This window comes from Bactrocera neohumeralis, chromosome 2 (assembly GCF_024586455.1).
Source record: "Bactrocera neohumeralis isolate Rockhampton chromosome 2, APGP_CSIRO_Bneo_wtdbg2-racon-allhic-juicebox.fasta_v2, whole genome shotgun sequence".
Classification (NCBI taxonomy): domain Eukaryota; kingdom Metazoa; phylum Arthropoda; class Insecta; order Diptera; family Tephritidae; genus Bactrocera; species Bactrocera neohumeralis.
In genome coordinates, this window is record NC_065919.1 from 13,104,870 (window position 1) to 13,128,234 (window position 23,365).

General features: G+C 34.7%; 1 protein-coding gene and 1 long non-coding RNA gene across 3 annotated transcripts in view; both read right to left on the minus strand.

Moving 5' to 3' along the window:
- Positions 1–1,468: 1,468 nt before the first annotated feature.
- Positions 1,469–23,365, minus strand: part of LOC126767651 (uncharacterized) — a 232,017-nt gene continuing 210,120 nt past the window's right edge. The window contains exon 2 of the long non-coding RNA XR_007669145.1: positions 1,469–7,553. This is a non-coding gene — a long non-coding RNA (uncharacterized LOC126767651). The remainder of the gene's footprint in view (positions 7,554–23,365) is intronic.
- Positions 1,469–23,365, minus strand: part of LOC126767649 (zinc finger protein 84) — a 29,772-nt gene continuing 7,875 nt past the window's right edge. Inside the window, exons 1-5 of one of the 2 annotated variants that reach the window (XM_050485131.1) lie at positions 19,380–19,575; positions 19,050–19,190; positions 11,201–12,054; positions 11,036–11,132; positions 1,469–10,371 (exon numbers count right to left, since the gene is read on the minus strand). In XM_050485131.1, coding sequence (XP_050341088.1) covers positions 10,229–10,371; positions 11,036–11,132; positions 11,201–12,054; positions 19,050–19,190; positions 19,380–19,383 — 1,239 coding nt within the window. In that variant the 5' untranslated portion in view covers positions 19,384–19,575 and the 3' untranslated portion in view covers positions 1,469–10,228. Of the gene's footprint in view, positions 10,372–11,035; positions 11,133–11,200; positions 12,055–19,049; positions 19,191–19,379; positions 19,576–23,365 lie in introns of those variants that run through there. The other variant, XM_050485130.1, reaches the window with a different exon arrangement.

Consider the following 23,365-nt stretch of genomic DNA (forward strand, 5'->3'; position numbering starts at 1 on the left):
CCAACGTGTCGCTTACAAATCAAACCACAGCGATACGCGAGAATCACCTAAGCACTGACCAGGCACGGCGCCTGCTTTACTTATATAGCGACAGAAGCAGCCAGCTTCTCCTGAAGCCAACGTGTCGCTTACAAATCAAATCACAGCGATACGCGAGAATCACCTAAGCACTGACCAGGCACGGCGCCTGCTTTACTTATATAGCGGCAGATGGCAGCCAGCCTCTCCTGAAGCCAACGTGTCGCTTACAAATCAAATCACAGCGATACGCGAGAATCACCTAAGCATTGACTAGGCACGGCGCCTGCTTTACTTATATAGCGACAGATGCAGCCAGCTTCTCCTGAAGCCAACGTGTCGCTTACAAATCAAATCACATCGATGCGCGATAATCACCTAAGCACTGACTAGGCACGGCGCCTGCTTTACTTATATAGCGACAGATGCAGCCAGCTTCTCCTGAAGCCAACGCGTCGCTTACAAATCAAATCACAGCGATACGCGAGAATCACCTAAGCACTGACCAGGCACGGCGCCTGCTTTACTTATATAGCGGCAGATGGCAGCCAGCCTCTCCTGAAGCCAACGTGTCGCTTACAAATCACAGCGATACGCGAGAATCACCTAAGCACTGACCAGGCTCGGCGCCTGCTTTACTTATATAGCGACAGATGCAGTTAGCTTCTCCTGAAGCCAATGTGTCGCTTGCCAATCAAATCACTTCGATGCGCGAGAACCACCTAAGCACTGACCAGGCACGGTGCCTGCTTATTTATATAGCGACAGCTTCTGCTTGAAATAGTTAAAGTCTATTTTAAAGAACTAATGGTGATTATAATATGACATTTGAATAATATTCTGTTAAATTTTAAAGGGGAAATTAAAAAAAAAAATGGCAAAAATTATTCTAGGGCGTCTCGGAAAAATTTGAATTGCGGCGCATCTCATAACTCGGTGCTGGATCATTTAAAATCAAAATTATATTGTTAGATAAGCGCTTTGCCACTGGGTCCTTTGAAGGAAAATCCTAATTTTGTGCGATTAAATTGGTTAAAATGTTAATATATACAAATATTAAAGAAATAGTGTTTTGAATTGCAGTAGTTATTAAGTTATGAGGGGCACCGACTTTGAAAACGTGAGTTTTTGTTTTTTAAAAACGCTTTAAAGGTTTGAAATCTGATGCGAAAAGTTCATAAGTCAGGCATCAAAATAGCAATAGTAGTATATCAAAAAAGTAACTTCGTCAGTTTTGCTTGAATCGACTTTAACACAATCTTCTTGAGATGTTATGCTCACATAAGACAATTCGAAACCCTACTCCACTTTTGAGTGTTAATATTTATCTACTTAACTCCTTCAAATGTTGATTTCTGACATATTCTTATATTACTAAAAAATGTATCAAGCGTTGAATTGTCAATGAATCGTCAACAGCTTTTCTGAAAATAAAAACGCCTGGCATACATATATTTGAATTGAAATGATTATATTTTATTTGAATATCTTGACTTAAGTTTAAATAAAATATTAATTCAAGTACAAAGTTATTCATAATTTAGTACAATATCGCACATTAGCTTGTTTCGCTCAATTCTTTTGTGTAATTATTTATATGCTCATTATTATATCATTTGCCTTACATTATACACACCTTTCATTTTTATGAAATACTTTGAAGTAATTTGTTAAGTTAATAAGTTTAAGAATTATAATATATGCATCATCCTAAACATATTTCAGTATCCTCATTGCTGTCAAATAAATACGCGCCTTCCGTTTACTTGCTTGTATGCAAGTCTGCTTACTTCCTCATAATTTCTAATTACTATGCTTCATAAACGTTGCTGGTTTTTCTGAGTGAGTCCAATTGAAGAATTTATTATGTAATTGTTGCTACACCAATACTATATCACCATTGTCGTAAACTATCTTTTATAATATTAAATTTTTTTCAAAATTTTCATTTCTAATTTAATAAGTGAAAAACAGCTGCTGTAAAGTGAATTTAATTTTTATATTTTTCGTGAATATTCATTTAACCAATATGTACTTATGTACTCGTATGCATGCATTTCTTTACAATAATACAAGTATTTCATATGCTCACTGGTTTTCCTAGTGGCGAGCATCAAATATTTCATTCTTCCATATCGTTTGATTTTACAGTCCATATTTTCATAAAAATAGTTTTTTTTAATCCTACTACGTACTACCAAGTCGTCTTTTGTTCGCAGCTTACTATTACATACCTACATATATATTAATATTTGAAAACCTGATCAAGGTCATGACGCACTCGCCATACGCTACACCCTATATCTTTCTGCATATAAAAATAAACTACTCATTTCAGGTCGTTTACAAAAATATTATCTTTCATACCGATTGTTATCAATTTTGCCATCCAACTACTTTCTAACCTTACAACTGTTTGCTCAAACGTAAAAATTATTTAAACTACTTTATATTATAGCAAGTAGGAGAGTAAAATTAATGCAAACAAAATTATAGATATTTTGTAAAGTCTAAACATTCCTAACACAATATGTGTAGACATTATCTTAAAGGTGTCTTATTTAACGCTGAAATCAGCGTATTATAACCAAAAACCAAAATTAAAAGTTATTGAAGGCAACTAATGGACTAGCAGTATGGTGTAAAAGCATTTTTAAACCTAAAATTGTACATTTAACATATTGACATATTTTTGTCAAATAATAGTTTACAATATAAACGTGAAAAAAGCTAAAAAAGCAACAAGCATGGTATATGTATTGTGTTAGTCCAATGACCTAAGCATTCATACAAGTGATTTATGTATACATTCTGTGTCACTCATACGACATGGTGCACCGTATGAATTTATGTATACATTCTGTGTCGCTCATACGACATGGTGTACTAACTTAACTGCGTATAACTTTTAAAGAAATGGTTTCACAAAAAATTAATGAGACCTTTTTGAAGAAGTTTTCAGAATGGAAAATATTGTATGAAAATATCATGTTCTGTAGGTTTATTTGCCTGGGAGATAAGAACAAAAATTATTCCAAAAGATCAATAAATTAAATGTTTGATAAAAATAAAATAGCTTAGCCAACGTTCATATTGAAAATAAAGAGCTTTGTTTGGGTTTTTAGAGCAAATGCTGAAGCTTCAGGGAGCGTTTGTAAAAAAAAAGAAAATCAACTAGGGTAATAACGGTTACCGTAATATGTATTTATAATCATCACTGAAACCTACTAGGCTTACTAACGGCAATGCTGCCACTGCTTTATGTAGTATTTCTTATACCTCAATATTTTAAGTTGCAGGTGGCACATGGTTATGCATGATTAAAGTAAACTGCACTACTACTGTCATTCAGCAACAGCAACAAAAACCGTAAACACCTTGCAAAATTCTATCGTATCACTTTTAAGCCCCAAACACAAACTTCTACAACTTATTTTTTGTTTTTGGTTCCTATCCGAATATATACCAAAAGAGTTAAGTTACATTGTAGTAGTTATACGAATGTATACATACATTATCTATTTTATCACAAAAAATTGAAAATATTTTAAAGCAAAACAAGATTTGTAGTTCAAATTACAATAAATCTGTTTTGACTTTTTTTAAGTTTTTTGTTTGCCATACAAGAGTACATAAATTATTTAATAAGTATTGTGCAAAATTTTGTGTGTGTGAAATTGTTTAAAATGTTTTAATTTCATATGTAAGCTTTGTTCGTATTTTGTTTGACGCTTTCAAATATGCTTGAGTTGTTTTTTTTACTTTTAAGTTCTATCTGCTTACTACATATTTAAACTTTTATATCAATTAAATGGTTTTATAGTTTCTTCCGGTGCTTTCAGTTTTTCTTTTTGAATTTTTACGTTTTGTTATTTCAAGTATTTTAGACATATATTTTCATTCTCGTTAAAATTTGTTAAATTTAAAATTTCGTATAAGCAATTATTATATTTTTGTTTTGGTTTTTGTTTTTTTTTTCCTTTGTTTTTTGCTAAAATATTGCATGTCTTTTATTTATTAAATTTTTGGAGGCTCTATCCCTGAGTTCATTTAATTTCTTTGTTGTTGTTTACTTTAACTTTATTTTATTTTTAGATTACATTTTCGCTTAATTACTTTATATTAATTACACATCAATCAAATACAAATGAAAATGATTCCGTTTGATGAGCGTGCTTACGAAAACAGTGTCTAGTGTGCTTGCTTGATTCGATATTGTGTGAAACTCAGGTTTTAGGCAACTCACCGTATTTATTTGAGAACATATTAAAAGTTTTGTTACGGTATCAGAAGTGGTAAAATTAGTGATTAATTAATTCAAATGATCTTTGTTCCGCTGAGATCGCTGGATAGCTCAAGAAGCGAAGGAAATGTAAGTAGTAGTTTTTTATCTATAGTAAGTATATTATATTTAGATGAGTCACGCATTGAAAAGTTTTAAAGATCAGTTTCAAGCAAAATGCAGGTAATGAAATTGATGAAAGATGTCTAAAAAAGTAAGTGCATTTTATATTAAAAAGTTGTTGTGAAGAACCTACGCATGTGTATGGCAAGTTGTTATAAAGGAATGCAAGTGTTATTATTTTGTTTCACGAAAGTTTAAATGGAAGCGCCTAGAAGCTTTTATTTTCCATTTTCTTTCCAGTCGCTAGCTGATTCAAGGTGAAATATGTATAGCGTGTATGATTTGAGCGTATGTAATGTATGTAAGTCCATGGTCCAGCAATAAATCATTTTGTTGTAAACTTTAACTATTTTCAGTGAACAAACTTCTTTTTTATATTCTTTCTGGTTTTTCTAAATATATCATATCAAGTGATTCATCAATTTAAAGCACAATTTGTACTTTTCGCATGTATTTGCCTTCGTACATCTAAACGTTTTCGAATTTCATGGTTTTCTATTTTGCTAACGTCTTTATGTTTTTATATGTAATTAAAGGGAGGTTCACACTGTATTGCTGTGCAATTTATTTCTTGAATCATAAAAACCATGATTCAATTATTCAAGGCTGCGTCGATAGCCTAAAAACAACAAATTGTCAAAAATAATTGTCAAAATCAGCCGTTTGTTTTTGTATTGTTTTTTGTTTTTTTATACTTCAGAAATAATTTTTTTTTTAATTTTCAACCAATGAAAAGGCCTTTATTGAGTGATAACTGAATGCGAATAGATTGTAAATTACCCAAAAGCATCAAATTCTGAAAAATCATGAGAAGGACAAAAAGCAACTAATTTTGATATTATGGATACAATCATTGCTGTCGTAAGAGGAAGCACGCTCCATATCGACGTAACTTTCTATAATTGATTCATGGTAAAGACAGAACAATACAAAAGAAAACGGCTGATTTTGACATTATGGTTCCAATTAATTTTCACAAATTGTTGTTTTTGGGCTATTGACACAACCTTCTGGTTGGAGCGTTGAAAAACTTATTTTCGAATTATAAAAACAAAGCAAAAACTGATTTTGACATTTTTAGTTAAAACATTTCTGAGAAATTCTTATTTTTGGGCTATCACCACAACCTTTACTATATTATTGAATCATGGTTTAACTAGTTCTCGATTATTTCATGACACTTTGAAAGCTTCAAAATTAAGATAAAAGAAATTTATTTTTATGTAGTTTTATGAAAAGTTATGTTAATAGATGATTTGCTCGCAAAAAAGTTTGAAATTTTATCCCTCCTAAAAAAGTATTATTTATGATACTGAAAAACTGCTATTATAAAAAAAAGTTCCCTTAAATGTTTATACCTTTGTATTTTTAGGATTGACTCTATTAGTTACGTTATATATAAAAATTGTCTGTTATATTGGTTATTATTCAGTGATCTATCAGTTAATCGTATTTATTGTAGTTATATCTAAGTATACTGAAATACGCTTGATTATTTGTTGACCACGAATGTGATTTAGCAAAAACTCTTTGCAAGGAGTATTCTTTTACGAAGTCTATAAATGTATTTATTTTGCAGCATTTGTAACTTATTAGTGTGTTAGTGTTTTATTTTATTGTTATACAAGTTAATTATGAGCGCTGCTGAGTCAAATGCAATTAATTTGAACAAATCTTTGCTGTCACTTGAAATAAGTGTTTGAACTTTAATTCGCATTTTGTTATATGCGTGTATGTATGTAAGTCTGTTATGTATTATTAATTATATAGTTTGATGGCTCTCTTACATGGAAACAACAACACGTTCGGCACTTTGAAGCGCATTTATTCATGACCGTGTGTTGCTTTTTATGAAATTTCCACAGCACAAACATACAAACACTTATATAGTATGTACTTAGTCGTTTGTGCTCAGTACACTCTTGTCAAAATTTTACATTATAGACTATTTTGTTTATTCACGGTTTGCACGTTTGTTAGTAGAAAAATAATCGCCGTAAATTTGGTGATGTTTTACAAGTTTCATTTATATATTTTTTTACTGAATTAATTTGTTTGTATTTGGGAATTTTTTAGTTTAGTTTTTTGTATAAATACGGCTTAGCTGGCTAACTTACAAAAAATAGATCTTTATACGCTCATTTGATTAAGTTATAAATATGTAGTTGATCTTACATTTCTATACTTTGTATGAACTTGAATTGAACTATATGTTTACTGCAAAATTTGTATTTCAAGTATTGTTTGTTGTATTTGCTTCTTATTGTTTATTGTTCAGTGGTTATTTATTTATGATGTGCTTAACTGTATTAATGGCAATGTTTGTATAGCTTATTTATTTTAATCTATTTTATATATGTATGTATATAAATTTGTATCTTATTTATTGTATATGTATGCATGGATTTAGTTGAATTTGAAAATTTGTTAGTGCTTGTCTTGTGGTTGGCAAGTCGAAATACATTTAATTTGAATGGTAAATTGAATTTGGTCGGTAAATGCTACTTTTATTGGAGTTGTCAGTTTTCTTGTCAAATTTAATACCGTTGGAGCAGTCATATTGATGGCGATCAACAAAATATAACATGTGTTAATAAAATGAAGATTTTGTGTGGCTCGGCATGTTAAAAACAATTTGAGCCAGCGAGAAGTGTTTTTACTGGAATAACTATTGCAGCTGCTGCCCCAGTGCTTGCTCAATATGATTACTTTGCGTACAAAGTTTTTGTAATTGTAGTCGAAGAAAATCTTGATTTGTCGAAAGCGCTGTAAATGTTTTGGTTTAGCGCACGACAAAGTCGTAGAGGCAATTATTTTTAACATTCCAAACTTCAAGCTTTAAAATATCCATTTTTTTTGGAAGAATCGTCTGCAGTAGTCTCATAAGAATTAAAATACATGAATACATAACAAGTGGATCAGGATTCTGAACAAATAGTGGCCAAAGAATAATGAATCAAGAAAAAATGTTACTGTGCCAGTGAGATAAAGAAGTGCCCATAGTGTCGAGGATATTGCTGCCGCTAGCTCATCAATTGAGGAAGACACAAATTAGCCTCTCACACGCCGTTCTCAAGCGTTGGGCATCTCTGTGACGTCGTTGTAACGAATTTTGCCAACATATCTTGGCCTACATTCTTAAAAGATCAGATTGATGGAAGAACTGAGGCCGCTTGACCACCAGAATCGTCATATGTTCTTGAATTGAGCTGAGCAGCAACTTGAAAATGGCCCGGATTTTCATCGAAAAATCATCTTCAGCGATGTGGTTAATTTCTGGCTGAATGACTTCGTCAATAAATATGCCTTATTAGTCAGGCAGACGTACTCCATGAGTCATAATGCAATCCGAAAAAATGACGATTTGGTACCGTTTATGGGCCATACTTATTCCGTAATGATCAAGACCGGAACGTTACTGTGAATGGGAATTGCTACCGCTCAATGATAACCGATTATTTTTGGTTCGAATTGGATGATATGGACTTGGACAATATGTGGTTTTAACAGGACGGCGCCACAAGCTAGACAGCGACTGTCATAAACGATTGGCCGTCTCGGTCGCGCGATTTGACGCCGTTAGACTATTTCCTGTGGGGTTATTTCAAGTCTATGGTCTATGCCAAGAAGCCAGCCATGATTGATGAACTTCGTACGAATATCGAACTTGAAATTGCAGCAGTATCGTCCGATTTATGTTTGTCGTTAATGGGTTCAGCGTCTGGACTTCTGCAAGCAAGATCGTGGTGGCCATGCAAAAGAAATCGAGTTCCATACATAATGGCATCGAATATTTCTTTTGTAGCGCTCTTATTGAAAAACCTGTTCAGGGTATAAATATAAAATAGGCAAGTCCGTGTAGGCACGTACATATATATTTTCGGTGTACCGGTATGAAATGAGCTTTAAGATTCAAATATGTTAGTAGGGAACATTTGTTTTGGATGAACACTAATTTTTTCCCGTTTGCTTGGCATGACATCTGTCAAACACATTCAATATCCTTACAGTCATCGAGCAAACAACATCATATTTTTTCATTGAAGGTACGTACATACTTGCTATAATTGAATCTAATGTGAGTCTCGCTTAAATGAAACTTAGAATGTTAACTGTCCTATATGTAGGTATGTATGTATGTATGTATGTATGTATGTTTCGATATTTGGTTTGGTGTGTGGAGCTCCAGCAGTCAGTCGGTCAGGGTGTAATTGCGTGGCTCGAAAAATAATGTATTAAATTTTTAAAATTTTTTTCTTCAATTAAGCTGTTCATAAAAAATCCTAAACTAGAAATATAGTAATTTTATATGTTTCAATTGTATGCGCGTATGTACTATATACATAATAAATGCCGTAGATACTTGACTGTGTTACATATTTTAATGCTTATTTACATTAAACTTTTGTATGTATGTGTATATATGTATATGTACATCCATATACATGTGTACTATACATACATACGTAAATGTTTAGATTAATTGTTGTGCCGTACAGTGTAAGTCCTAGCAGTTCTAATACAATTTTTAACTCAATTACAAATTGTTTGCAAATATGTATGTATGTATGTATTTGTGTATACTTAATATGTATATATATATATATACTTATGTTTAACCCAAAGTATTTACTTCGCGTTTTTTTTTATTTTTTTACTTAATACTTAATTAATACTTGATTAAATATGGAAAAACTTGAACAGAACAAAAATTAGGTACAACAGAATTGAAAACAAAATACAAAAAATATACAATAAATTAAATTGCACGTGATTTATTTTTTTATTTGTAATACAAAAACTAATAATATTTGCTTCAGTTTTTATATTATTTTTACTTATGTATGCACATAAGTGTGTCCACTAGCTATTATGTAATATTACAATTGTCATTTTTATACTCACTCTCACTTATAATTGTATTTATTATTAGCGATCGTTTGTTGTCTTGTCTTTTATTCATTTTTTATAGCCAAAAAAGATCACAGATCCTCAAAAATAAAACAAACAAAATTATTCACTATCATAAAATTAATTTAGCTTTTTTTCTTTTTCTTTGATGCTCCCTTATGCATGTACATACATATGTATGTGTGAATAAATGCGCGTACAATTAAGCACACTTGTACCTATACATATATGGTACATATGTATGTCTGTAATTATTTGCGCGTTCTTCACCATGAGTTGCTATTCGTCTCGTTAAAATATTGTTTAATAATATTTTTTACTTTTTTCAGCAAAAATAATATTTTTGTTTTTAGTTTTCAGTGTGTTTTTTTTTTGTCTTCCTAACATCAGTATATATTTTAAATAAATATTTTGTACATCGAAATTGCTATTTAACGGTTTCAGTTATTACTAGTTGTTGTTATTATTGGCGTTCAATTGCAAATGCGACGCCGTGTTCTACTTTATACATATCCATATGTATGTATGTAGCTTTGTGCGATTGTGAACGTTATTATTCTTTTGCACAACTTCTCTTTCTCACATTCTTCAACCTTTTACCAAAATAGTTGTAAAATAAAATAAAAAACACTACTTTCTCATGATTAATTAGAAAAAAAATTCACTTTCTTTCGCATACTTGCTACTATCTTTCAGCTTCTTTTTACATCGTTTAAGGCTCAGCAGGACAATTGATAAACATTCAGAGAAACTTCACACTACACACACATTGACTGCACCCACTAACATGAGACGCGGTTTTGTATAAGCGCGGTCATGGCAGTTGATGCCTTCAACATGCTGTAGCACGAGTGAAGTTTTTTTGAAGATTTACCAAAAGTCCTTGTACGAACCTCAGGAGCCTTGTATCGTGTTGTTCTGAGCAGTGTTTCCGGTGCCACTGCCGCCATTTACATTCTGCGCTGATACTTCCGACTTAACGCGACGTGCAATGTGCGATCGTGTATGCTTGCGCAGATGATCTTTACGGTAGAAGCCTGCAATGAAGTGTGAAAAGAACATATAAACGTACATTAGAGTTGTTAGGTTAGATTAGGTTAGGTTAGATGGCTGAACAAAGATCGCATGTGGACTACTATATGTAGTCCTTTGTGAGGCCTTAGAAAAGAAGAAGTCGAACTATATATTAGCAAAACGCTTAGTAGGCAGTACAAATTTGCACATGCGTTTAATATCGATTCTTGCCAGCTCGGTGGGATAGCAGAATGTATGCGCTCCCAAGTATCTTGACCTCCCTAACACGGGACAGTCAAGAAGAAAGAGTTTAGGTTAACATAAATTATTTTATTTTGCGGAAAATTCAATAATTTTAGTATTTAGTATTAGTGTTCAGGAACTTCAGTATACTCGATTCGACAATACGAAATGCTGATTGAATTTTGGTGTAATTAAAAAACGATCAGCACTTTGGTGAGATTCGTTCTTCTTTAATTATATCTGCTTAGGGAAATCGCCAGACCATTCAAATAAATGTGCGTTTTGACTGACTTTTTATTGTTTGAGAGTTTCTAATATATTATCATCTTACTACGTGAACTTTTTGAGTTGTCGAATTACAAAAACTCTAGCACATACTTAACATTATAGTTTCTAATTTAAATATATAGTTTTTATTTTTTTCGAATATGCATTTTTCCTTACCTTTGCCACACTCGACGCAAACATGTTTCTTTTCCCCGGAATGTATGACAATGTGCAGTGTTAATTGCTCCTTTCGCTTGAATGACTTCATGCAAATCTATTGCGTGTAAAAAATTCACAAAATTAAACACAATTTTAATAAAGATCTTTCCCAAATACACTTACATTGCAAACATGTGGTCTATCCGGTATGTGCGATAGCTTGTGACGGGTCAAATGATCTTTACGCTTCAATGCTGCATTGCAGATGTCGCAAACGAACCGCCGCTCTACGGCATGTGAGATAACATGTTGTTCGATTAAACTACGATCGGGATAGGCCATCTGACATTCGGGGCAGCAATAGAGCGTAGAACCATCCAAAGCTTTAATCTCACGTATCTCACCCGGTTTCGGGCGTGGCTTCTTCTCCTTTGGTGGCTTCTTCTTTCGGGTTTTCTTGCCAGTGGTCGTTGTAGTACCACCGGTTGAGGTAGTCGTGGTGCCAGCCGGTGCAGTGCTCGTAACCGTGTTACCATTCGTAACCGTACCATTAGTGGTGGGTTGACCATTGTTTGCTTGTCCATTGACATTTGGATTTGGTACATTGCCATTAACAGCCTGATGTAGAGATGCACCATTATTTGTATTATCTGTCATATTGGTCATATGGCCAGTATGATCCATGCCAACAATGCCGCCATTGTGATGTGTAGCGCCATTTGCTTGCTGATTGGACGGTGGAGCGAGTGCGACACCGCCGAGTGCCAGACTCAAATTCGTGCCATTCTTGAGAACATCACCCTTAAAACCCGATGGTGATGTATCCAAATTGCTCAAATTTAAATTCCCTGAGTTGATTTGAGAGCCGACAATACCTGAGGATTCCTTCTTTATTGTTTCGGAATATTTGAGGAAGTGTTGTATTGAGATTGGCAGTGTTGCGGATAGCAAATGAGACGAGTAATCAACGGTGTTGGCAGTATTGGCCAATGTTTGCCACGACTGATTGACATTTTGCAAAATTTGTTGATTTAAAACTGGAAAATTGGCGCAAGGAGATGAAATATATAATTAAATGTTTGTTAATGAGACGATTCTTTATTATTAAATAACGAAATTACATAAAGCATATTTAAAACAATAACTTTGAATAATAATCAGTTTTCTCCGCCATTCGATGAGCAAAGTTTAAATCTTGAAGACACGAAAATTATCAATCCCTTAAAAAATTACATCAGATATATAGCTGGACTCGAATCAAAAGACCTACTAAATCGTTTACAAAAATGACTTTGAGTAGAGTTTGCAAAAGAGACGCTTGACAATGTAGCTAGCGCAACGAATAACGTTTTATAAATATGAAGGTGTGACTGTCAAACAATCTAGAAAATGGTGCATCAAAAATGAGCCGAAACCGAAAAATTCAAAATTCATCGAACACACTGAAGGCCATACCGCGAGGCTTATAACAAGTGTTTTTCTTCGTAGATTTAAAAGCTGCTTTTCACAGCATAAATGGGACCTGACTTTATGCCACTATATCTGAATTTGGTATCCTCGCAGAACTAATACGGCTGTCTACCAAAAGCTCAGTCAGTATTGAGAAGGACCTATCCGAGTCGTTCTATACCAAACGATGTTTCAGAGAAGGCGACTCTCTATCGTGCGACTTCTTCAATCTACTGCTGGAAAAAATTATTCGAGTTGCAGAGTTTAATCGAGCAGGTAGAATCTTCTATAAGAGTGTACAGATGCTGGCGTACGCCGATGATATTGATATCATTGGCCTCAACATCCGCGCCGTTAAATCTAGGGGTCTTGTAGTGAATGAGGGCAAGACGAAATATCCACTGTCGCTTGGCTCCCACGTCACTTTTGACAGTCATAACTTCGAAGTCGTTGATAATTTCGTCCATCTTGGAACCAGTATTAACACCAACAACGATGTCAGCTTCGAAATCCAATGCAGAATAACTCTTGCCAACAGGTGTTACTTCGGACTGGGTAGGCAATTGAGAAGTAATGCCCTCTCTCGACGATCAAAGACCAAACTCTATAAGTCACTCATTATTCCCGTCCTACTATATGGTGCAGAGGCATGGACGATGACAACATCTGATGAGTCGAAGTTACGAGTTTTCGAGAAAAAAGTTCTGTGGAAGGCGGTGCATTGCACATTGACAACGGCCAATATCGCATTCGATGGTAATTCGATAATAAGCTGTACGAGTTATACGACGACATCGACAGCGAATTAAGAGATAGCGGCTACGCTGGCTAGGTTATGTCGTCCCAATGGAAAAAAACTCTCCCGCTCTGAATGTAATCGACGCAGTACTCGCCGGGGGAAGCAGAGGAAGACCTCCACTCCGTTGGAAAGACCAGGTGGAGAAGGACCTCGCTTGGAACTCGCCACGTTGCGGAAAGACTGGCGCGGTGTTGTTAACTTGGCTATAAGCGTAAGCTGTCTACGCTTGGAATTTAACCAATTGGCATTTTGAAAGTTTAAACGACTGCCGCTGTTTTGTTAACTTGGCTATAATCGCGTAACCTTTTTGGTATCTAACGTAGAAGAAGAAGTTGAACCTGAGACGGACTACCTTACGTCTAGTCTATATGGCATTTTGCCAGTTTAAACCTTTCATAAGCTGTATTTTTTTTTTTTCTTCAAAAACTTCTCAAGTTGTTTTAGTCTGAAAGTTATATGGAAAACAATAAAGCATTATGTTACTGTAACTAAGCCCACCATATAGTATTTGCTAGATAAATAATATTAATAAATGGTGACGCTAAGTTATCCTTTAATAAATTTTGCAATATATCTTTTATATACTTGGTTGTTTTAACTTCGACATATCAATCTATGACTAATTTCAGAGGTCATCAGATTTGGCTTAAAAACACAAGGAACCTTTATGCAAGCCGGTTATAATTATTCATCGGCTATACCTAAATTTAGAGATCTGTTAATTCATAATGCCACACGTATATTAATCTCGACTATTTTACTATAAGGAACAATCATTAAGCCGCAGTTAAAAAAATAGAGTAGATTTTAAATTGATTAACAACAACAAAGGTGCATCTAATACGGGCTTCATTCAATAAGCCTTACGAAATAATTTACAACATATACGAAGGGATAAACAGGATGCAGCAAATGTGAATAACTTCTATGACACTTATAGAATCATATCGATTTTGCATTCCCACGTAATTCCACACCAAACAAATGGTTATTATCCAACTTTGGAATAAGTCAATGCAAAAGCGAAACAAAAAAGGACAAAAAAGGACAAAATAATTTAAAGGGCCATACAATTTTTTGGCCAACCTACCCCAACAAAGAAAGGATGTGGGGCTTTTATTCGCCTACAAGCATAAGTCGCTACACGTGTATGCGTACAAATGGCTACCCAGACTGCTGACGCTGCTAAATTGGTTTGGCACAGCGAGGATTTTTTTCCAGGGTATTCGATGCAGCCATGGTTTCAATATGTAGGACGCATGTAAGCAAGAAAAATCTATATATAAATAGCACTTTTTATGGTCGAAAACTTATCAACCCTAAAACCAACGTAAGCAAGTCAGGATATACAGAAATAATTTAATAATTTGGGATGTATATTTAATAGAAATTTTCTCTTTGGACAGATATGGTTGGTACATTGTTTAACAGTAAAAATATGTCATATTATATTACAGTAAAACGCAGCGGTTCGAGCAAATGGAAATGGAAATTCAGCATATATGTATGGTATTAAATACCATAATAAGGATTAAAGTAAGGCAGCAACAGAATGCGAGTACAAGAAATATATTTTACTCATTCCGTTGTGTCTGGTGCATACCGTTACATACGATTGTAGATCAAGAGGTCAGACATAAAAAATTGCTGGTTTTTAATGGAAATGTAAATGGACACAAATAAAGTGTGTCAGAAATGTTAAATACGCAAGCAGACAAACGCTTATATATACATACAAAAATAGATATATGTATATGTAAAATGTGTCCGCAAACAAACATTCCATCTTTATGCTTTTGTATAAAAGATGGTGTGAAATCATATGTAAAAGCAATTTACTGGCACAGCAACAACTCCGTTAGCATATAAATGGGCAAAAACCCGCTTTAATGAATTTCGTCTCTATTTAATAGCCACCTAGGCAAAAGGCGACAGGAATCGAGAACCAAAATTCCTACCGACCCACAATACGGCATTGGATTTGAACTCTTTTGCAGGCGGCCGAAAAACGAATGCTTTTTGTTTAATGAATAACGGACTTGGCTGCGGCTGTGGTGTCGGGGGCAGTAATGTCTCCGGCGATTCAGCTACTACTTATATATATGTACATATATGTAAGTACAAATACACCCATTTATACACTCATGTAGGCGCTGCTGAACGAAATCCGAGCCATAGCAACTGTTGGGCAAGTTCTGCACTGTTGTTGGGCAGCCTTGTGACTAATATGCCATTAGGCATTTTCGGTAACTGGCAGGCGGGCTTAAAGTAATATTTAAAAATAAATGAATAACGATAACGTGCGGCCTTGAAGTTTTTCTCTTATTGCATACAGTAGATCAACGAGATGTGTGGGTGGAAACGGAAATGGTTTGTTATAGGCAATTCGTAATAATAATTCTTAGAAATTTTTAAACAACCTTTTAAAAGCTGTTTGTTGTTGTGAAAGTCTTTTGATTTCATTTTCAGTATGTTTACGGAAATAAAAAAATTATTAGTAAAATTCTGATAAAGTTATAAACTCTGCTCTGAAAACTTGTTAGACTATAAAAGTACAAGACGCCTGTGAAAATGTTGAAAAAAGAAAGAAATTCATCGTAGCATGAAACCCAACGGGAACGAAAGGCAAATAACAAACATTAAAGAAACAAGTAAGGAAAGGTTTTAAGTTCGGGTGTCACCGAACATTTTATACTCTCGCATGATAAAGTGATAATCGAGATTTCATTATACATCATTTACATATTTTTCAAATACCGTATTTTTGTAAAGTTTTATGCCGCTATCATCATTGGTTCCTAAAGTACATATATACTCGTATTATACAGAAAAGGCATCAGATGGAATTCAAAATAGCGTTATATTGAAAGAGGGCGTGGTTGTGAACCGATTTCACCCATATTTCGTACATGTCATCAGGGTGTTAAGAAAATATTATATACCGAATTTCATTGAAATCCTGAGATAACTCTTCAAAACTAATATTTTTTGGTCCATAAGTGGGCGAGGCCACGCCCATTTTCAATTTAAAAAAAAAACCTGGGTGTAGCTTCCTTCTGCCATTTCTTCCGTAAAATTTAGTGTTTCTGACGTTTTTTGTTAGTCGGTTAACGCACTTTTAGTGATTTTCAACATAACCTTTGTATGGGAGGTGGGCGTGGTTATTATCCGATTTCTTCCATTTTTGTACTGTATATGGAAATGCCTGAAGAAAACGACTCTGTAGAGTTTGGTAGACATAGCTATAGTAGTTTCCGAGATATGTACAAAAAACTTAGTAGGGGGCGGGGCCACGCCCACTTTTCCGAAACAATTGCTTCCAAATATGCCCCTCCCTAATGCGATCCTCTGTGCAAAATTTCACTTTAATATCTTTATTTATGGCTTAGTTATGACACTTTATAGGTTTTCGGTTTCCGCCATTTTGTGGGCGTGGCAGTGAGCCGATTTTGCCCATCTTCGAACTTAACCTTCTTATGGAGCCAAGGAATACGTGTACCAAGTTTCATCATGATATCTCAATTTTTACTCAAGTTACAGCTTGCACGGACGGACGGACAGACGGACGGACGGACAGACAGACATCCGGATTTCGACTCTACTCGTCACCCTGATCACTTTGGTATATATAACCCTATATCTGACTCTTTTAGTTTTAGGACTTACAAACAACCGTTATGTGAACAAAACTATAATACTCTCTTTGGCAACTTTGTTGCGAGAGTATAAAAATAGCTTATGAACGATTTCAGGTCGGGAAAAGGAAGAGGTTTTAAGGTTTGAAAACGGTTTATCTCGATTTCCGGAAGAACTGCGAATCCTGTAGAAAAATATTATATGACAATGCTGGAGGTGAAGAAAATATCTATAACTCTTGTATATAGATTTTTTCAAAAAACCCCAATACTTATGTGAAAAGTTTAAATAACCAAGATTTAGATTTTTTATCTTTATATGTGATGTAAGCTATCGAGTACCTACATATGTATCAAATTTACTGTATTTTTTTTATATTGAGAATGAAACCTTATATCGGCTTAAAATTGAAAAAACCCTTATTTTCAATGAAAAATTTGTAAGTCAAAATTTCTTTACGTTGGCTTTATGTTTACGGAAGTCTTTACTTTCTGGTAATATAAAATTATATACATACATTATATTCCTCAGAAAATTAATAAATATCGCCCTTTTGGTTTTCAAAAATTATCTACCCTAGTCTAAGTCGGATAAAACTTTCCATATACTATATGTTTGTGGTGCTGTTAAAGTAGAAAATAAAGTTATATAATGAAGAGGAAAAAATTTTAAGAAATTCATGTCGAACGTGTATGAAATGTTTTAATCTGCTGCTAGCAATCGAGTGCGAGAATTATGGGAGATGAGTTTAAAAAAGTGGTCTAACGATGCCAAATCAGAGACCAATTCACGGACAGATTTCTTGATAAACGGTCACAATAATTTCAATTCCGTAAAGTGATCGTTTCACGTCTGAATCAACGGTAACTTTATTGTCATCTTACGTTTTGAAGGGTATGCAAGAGAGAACATGAATGCTTTCAAGATTCAAACAATAAATTTGTGGCAGAAGGCGAGTTTTTGAAATAAATTTCCATCACTTTTAACGTTTATTCGGCATTAGTGTTTAGAATCTCAACTACAAACTTTCTAAAAAAATGAAATACCAAAAAATATAAAAAATATACGCGGTATATAGGTATTATTTCTATCTTTTCATATGTATGTATATGTACTATACATATACCAACACTTTGCATATATTTGCACATATATATATACATATAGATAATATGGTTTCGGTGCAGAATTCACGATATTGTTATTTTATTATGCATGTTTTAATTGTGAAACAGAATATTTTCCTGATTGAAATGCAGCGATGAAGACTTGACATAGGTTTTATATTTAGGGATAGTATTGCTGGTTAAAAGTAAAAATTTATTTGAACGTTTATGCACTATAATTATTGGGTAGTCGAAAAAGTCCTTTCGTATTTCAAATCAAACTTCAACTTATTTTTTTATATTTATGACAATAAATAAATAAACAAATTATGTACCATTTTGGTCGACCACTTTTTGCTATTTTTCCGCTGGAGACATTATTCCATCAGTGTAAAACTTTCATCAGTGTAAATCAAAATTTCCAAATTTCCAGAACGGCAGCGAGCGAATCATTGTTGTGCTACACGAACTGACACAGCATCGTCTCCGTAAATTTCACAAATTTCATTGGTGGCTTGTATGGCATTCTTCTTTTTTTATACAAAAATTTCAAAATATAGCGAATTTCTTCATTATTTTCACTAATTTTTGAACAGCTGTAACTTTTTTTTAACTTCCCCGAATTTAATTTTTTTTTGGTTAAATCTCAATTTTCCAACACTATATGGTAAGACACAATATGATTGGCAGCGCTGGAGATATACGACTGCAACGACATATATTTAAAACATACGAAAAAACTTTTTCGACTACCAATGTTTAAAAAAAAACTGGATATTTCGCTTTTTTCGGTCTTCTAACTCTATATGATCTCTTAAGCACTACAATTATTTTACTACAGTCAGGAAAAAAATTTTTTAAACTTTTTTTGAAAAAAAAATTGCCAGATTTTTTAAATTGTTTGCAACCCAGTAGCAATTAATTTCTATAGTTTCTATAACTGTCAAATATTCGCATCATTTGTTTCATTTCCTTTGAATTTAATTATTTATCCTAGATATAGAGTTGCTTGCACTATGTGTGTATTGAGTAAATGGATTACCTTCTTCGCGGTCGCGTTCGATTTTCGGATGTATCTTCCCTTTATGGTCCGTGGAGTTGAGAAAATTCAAATCAGTTTGCGGCTGTGAATATGGTATGGATATATTTTGTCCGTATTGCATTGTGTTATTGGCGGCCGAGACTGCAAGTAGAAATAAATAACAGGAAAAAATCGCATTAGTTAAAGATAACGATAAAGGAATTTGCAAACACAAATGAGAAATGGGACAATATTATAATAGTAAAATAGAAAACTTCAAAGGGCGCGGTGTAAAAGTAAAAAGTGCTACAGCACTACACATACAACAAAGTAATACTTGTATTTTCTCACACATTTTATATATAATATTTTATTGATGAATTTTGCCGTGCGCTTATATCGAATTGATTACTTTATTACCAGCAAAGAAATTAAATTTTAATTTAACTAGTAAATTTAACTATATCTTTATACTATATTTGATCACAAAGTGAGTTTTATTATGCGAAGCATTCACAGTTGAGTCTATGCGTGTGATTTTAAGCACCAGCACCACCGTTCGGCGAATGACTGACTGGCTGTGTGAGCGGCTGGTTGGTTCGTTGTTTGGCTGGCTGCCAGGCTGATTGTCTAAGGCTCGCCAAATATAATATTACACACAACTGCTGTGGCTGCACAACGCGATTACGCCCCTATGCCTACAGTTCCTACAAAGCCTCAAACTTCCTACTTCACCGTTTATCTGCTGCCGCTTGACGAACGACTGTACGACATGGGAGACGAAGCAGACACAGTCGTTGAAGTAGAGGTCGAGACATATACCAATATAACATGGGATAGAAACGTGCATCCCTGATGCTACGGGTTGCCAACAGTCTGAGACGCTTAAATGGGGCGCTATGACGAACGCCTTTGCAGTGAAAGTTCAGCTGTTGCGGTACGGGCCCCCAAACTCAAAAACTGAATACATTTTCCTCTGTACGTATGTATATCTGCTCACACGTAGGTGCAAATACATATAGTGGCAGCCACGTGTGCTGATACCATTTTACGTACATATTTATTGTGTTAAGAGATACGTGAGTGCGTGCGCCTCGTTTTTCGGCAGCCTAAATTCAGTCGATAACAACAACGATGACGAGAGCGAAGTCGAGTACGACGCGTCGTATCGCAGTCACGAAATATTTAACCGAAATCCCCATTTCAGCCGCGCTCCCTCATTGCCGGCGACAATTCGTAGAGCACAGACAGCCGCCTACAACTTTGTTGTTGCACTTCAAGGCAAGCTATCAGCTGCCGCCTTATACCGGAACCAAGGTTTGGCAGGAACCGATCGGGCATGTTGACGGCGCATACACATATCGCATAGTACAAGTCGAACATATGTGTTGTACAGCCGATTTCGGCTGCTTTATATCTGCATATACATGATTTTCTGTATCGGCTGCTTGGCGGCATGTTTTTTAACGTACACACATACATACATGTGTATAATCTATACGAATGCTTGTATGTATTCACAATATTTATGTGACTCGCTGTGACTGCCAAGGCCATTCGGGCAGTTGACGCGTGTCTGCTTACAGATAAGAGTCAGTGTGTTTGTGTGTGTGTGTGTGTAAGTGAAAGCGTGGCACCTATCAACAGCGCTGACCCGAACTGGCAGTTCGACGGCAGTTGGGTAGCAAATGTCGCTCGTCCATAGACACATAATATATACTATGTATGTACATATGTATATGTTTGTTCAGTGTCTGCCAGAGCGTCCCAGTGCTTTTTTAGCGTTTGTAGCTGAAAGCGGCTGAAAAACTGAAATGTGTGTATAATTCCATCAATGTACATATGTATGTGTGTGTGTGTTAATATTTTTGCATGAATGTTGCAGAATTACCGTTAGTATATAGTATATTAGAGGAAAAAGGAAACGAAAAAGCCGGCTGTTTGGCGCAGACGTCGGCGAGGAGCCGATATCTAGGCACTGCTGTGTGTACCGTTTCAACGAATGTTACGTATACGCATTGTGGTACAACCGACGATGTTCACAGTGCCAACGCGCTCGGCTTTCGGGCGGTTATACGTCTGTATGGTGATGCCATTCATTTAGCAGCTATGCGTAGACCTTGCTTTTCATTATATTTTTGGCCAATTTTGATATTTTCCGGTATTGCTCAAGCTGCTGTTGCCAATTGCAGATATTGCTTGGCGTTTGAATTTTCAGAAATATATAGGGAAGTATGCTTATGTACAGAAAACGTGTCGCCGCACACATGCTGATATACACAAACTTTTATACTCCTAGGCTGCACACACATAACGTACATAGATTTATACACACACTGGTATATATGTATAATTTATGTATCTTGAGATGTCGCGTCGGCTCATATGTTTCACGGAAGTTTTTAATATTTCATTAGCAGCTGTAATTTTGGTGCAGGGTTGCTTTTTATCCTTAAATAGCACAAAATATCCTTGTATTACAATAATTCAATAAACCTGTCGGTAGTGTCGCAACGTTATACAATTCATTCCTAATTACATAGATAAAACAACAAATACAAATTTCGTAAATATAGAAGACTGGAAAAACACGAATATTTAATTCAGCGTTTTCAATTGATTTATAGGTGTATGTGGTTATGTGAATATTATTTATGAATAACTTTATCTGTTCTCTATTATATAACGTAAACGAGTGGCAGCCAAGGTATCGAAAATTGATTGTTTTTATTAAAATTTTATTTTCAAGTCTGTGATATGCCTAGTTAGTCGCAAGAAAAAAACAATAATTTTTTAGAATTCATCACAGTGAAATTTAAGATCAATGGATGGTGGAAAAATCTATGTAGTTGGACAGCAATCATGCTCATAATTTCTATAATGATCATACTAATTTTACTAATTTCTCCACCCTAATAAGGCAAGTTAGTTATATGTGGTCTAGTGCTAGTTTTCATCCGATTTTATTCATTCTATGGATATGCATCGTTATAAGAAAAACCCGCTTTCTCAATTTTATTAAGATAACTCACATATTGGCCAATATATGCGGTATAAAGTCACACGGAAGTTCGAAAATCTTTTTATTAGTTTTGTGGGGCTACAGGAAGTATTGAATCCATTTAACCCATTTGTAGCACACAGACATACTACTATCAGAAAAGGATTCTCTCTGAATTTCAATTATAAATCTGACACATTGATCAATATTTTCGGTAAAAATTCCACTATAGGTACTGCGGTCCAAATATTCGGTACTTAGCGGCTTCAACAGTTTTTGTTGGATTTGAACAATTTTTTGTCATAAGGTAGCATACACTAAAGGTATTATTTGTGAAAAGTTGTATCCCGTTATACTAATTGCTTCTTGATTTGTACACTCGAAAAAATCAGATGGAATTTAAAATTGTTTTAAATGGGAAGTAGACGTGGCTGTGACTTGCCGATTTCGCCCATCTTCACTGTAACATAAGAATGTCACATACCAAATTTAGTTCAAATCGGTCGGTTTTCACATAAAAGTGGACGGTGCCACGCCCATCGTCCAATTTTTCTTGCTACGCTATCACCTGTGCTAAATTACATTTCTAAACCGTAATTTAGTGCTTCGTTATGGCACTTTATGGGTTTTCGGTGAATAGCGTTTTGTGGGCGTGGCTATGGTCTGATTACACCCATCTACGAATCGTAATGTTTTTGCCAAGGAACGCGCATACCAAGTTTTATTAAAATATCTCAATTTTTACTCAGGTTACAGCTTGCACGGAGGGACCGACGGACCGACGGACGGACGGACGGAGCGACCCGAATTTCATCTTGTCTTTTCATCCTGATCATTTATATATACATAACTCTATATTTGTCGATCTATATTGTCAACGGGTTGGAGGGAAATGCTGTTGATTCAGTCCTTGACTGGTTAAAAGTTCGAGTCAGCTTCGGTTAACTAGATCCTATTGTCATGAGAACGAAGTGTTATGCCAATATATTAAAGTTAAGTAGATAATGACTGGCGCGCTGTTGTTAATTCGGCTATAATCACGTAAGCGCTGTCTACGCCAATTAAGAAGAAGAAGAAGATGTTTACTTTGTGTTAGTGAAATTATGAGACCTTTCAGAACTTTTAGTACCAATACCTATCAGATACTGAATTTTAAAGTGTTGTTTATTATTATGATAATAACAAATATCTACTCTGAGTCAACTGAAGAACACTTTAGGGTTTTAAAACATTATGTAATTGGTAGAATGGAAAAACAAAAGTTTTCCTTCGATTTTAATCCCATTCCGCTATAGTGCCGAAGCGTTCGGATCAGCCACCTTCAGCACGCAAAACT